This window comes from Aplysia californica, unplaced genomic scaffold, assembly GCF_000002075.1.
Source record: "Aplysia californica isolate F4 #8 unplaced genomic scaffold, AplCal3.0 scaffold00315, whole genome shotgun sequence".
Classification (NCBI taxonomy): Eukaryota; Metazoa; Mollusca; class Gastropoda; order Aplysiida; family Aplysiidae; genus Aplysia; species Aplysia californica.
In genome coordinates, this window is record NW_004797585.1 from 848,638 (window position 1) to 849,951 (window position 1,314).

At 45.7% G+C, this 1,314-nt stretch overlaps 1 protein-coding gene across 1 annotated transcript in view; it reads right to left on the reverse strand.

Moving 5' to 3' along the window:
- LOC101858873 overlaps window positions 1–1,314 on the reverse strand; it is a 34,813-nt gene that overhangs the window by 14,914 nt on the left and 18,585 nt on the right. Inside the window, exon 2 of the mRNA XM_005102179.2 lies at window positions 352–541. Coding sequence (XP_005102236.1) covers window positions 352–541 — 190 coding nt within the window. The remainder of the gene's footprint in view (window positions 1–351; window positions 542–1,314) is intronic.

The window sequence follows — 1,314 nt, forward strand, 5'->3', positions numbered from 1 at the left end:
TCTCTCTCTCTCTCTCTCTGTCTCTCTCTCTCTCTCTCTGTCTCTCTCTCTCTCTCTCTGTGTGTTCCTCTCACACATCATCATCATCATCATCATCATCATCATCATCATCATCATCATCATCATCTGCTAACTAAAATGGCGCTCATATGACCTTATGCAGTTGCGAGCGCCGTAAAACGTCTACTAAAACAAAAACAAACAATCATCATCATCATCATCATCACCCCCATCACAGCTACACTAACCACCAATCCTACTACCTCCTCACAATCGACCGACCGACCTCTCTTGACCCCGCACAAAGGTCAAGGGTGAATGACCTCCCATGCCGCGCGAAGCCCCACTGACCTATGTAATCCGCGTCAAAATTCTGCTCGTTGTTCCTGAAGCCAGGGATGAGCCGCTCCAGGGACCGCACGCTCAGAGACACCAGGACCAGGGCCGCCTGGAACCACCCGCGCTGCTTCCACTGTTGCCATGGGAACGGCTCGTCGCAGATTCCGCCCACTCCTGTCAGTTTCGGCTCTTCTCTGATTTCCTGTTGGGGAAGAGTAATTGTTCTCGTGACATGAGGGATAGGAGGGAGGGTGAGAGTATGCAAAGACGTATCTGTCTGCATTTAAGATGCCCCGTGCAGATCTTCAAAGTGTTGGGTTTTACCATTTCAAAAAGAAGAGGGGAAACATTACGAGTATTTCTTTTTTTTTGGTTTTTGTCATTTTAAAAATTTTATTTTTTTATTTTATTATTTTATTATTTTTTTAATTTATTTTTTTTTTGCTTCTGTTTTGTATTTTCCCCCGCCTCTTAAATAACCTAATAGTGTTGATAGGGGCGTTAAACATATACCATTTCACCATTATTATTTTTTTTTGGGGGGGAGGTATTTTGTTCCAACCCAAAGTGCCACCGGGGTAAAAGCATAGACTTAATAATACGCCTGGACTGCATGCTGTCATGGCCGCTTTCCTTCCGGTAGTGGAGAAAAATTGCTGCAAAGCGTCAGCAAGATGGACGGGCACCAATACGTCCAAACAAAGGACAAGGGGCTCTCGTGGCCTAGAGGTTAAGGTGTTGGCCTCTTACTCAAAAGGTCCCGGGTTCGAATCCGGGTAGCGACCGAAAAATATTCTTCTCTAAATTTGTCTCCTTTCACCTCATTTCCTGCTCTCTAGTAATGTTCTGTCCTCTGCTTTCGTCTCCTCCTTCTGCCCCCACCCCCACAATTCCTTTGCCCCTTCCTTTGGGCTCCTGATTCTTTCTGCAGCCTTTCTACTGCTACCCATTGGCTTCTTCTTACTGCTGTTTTTT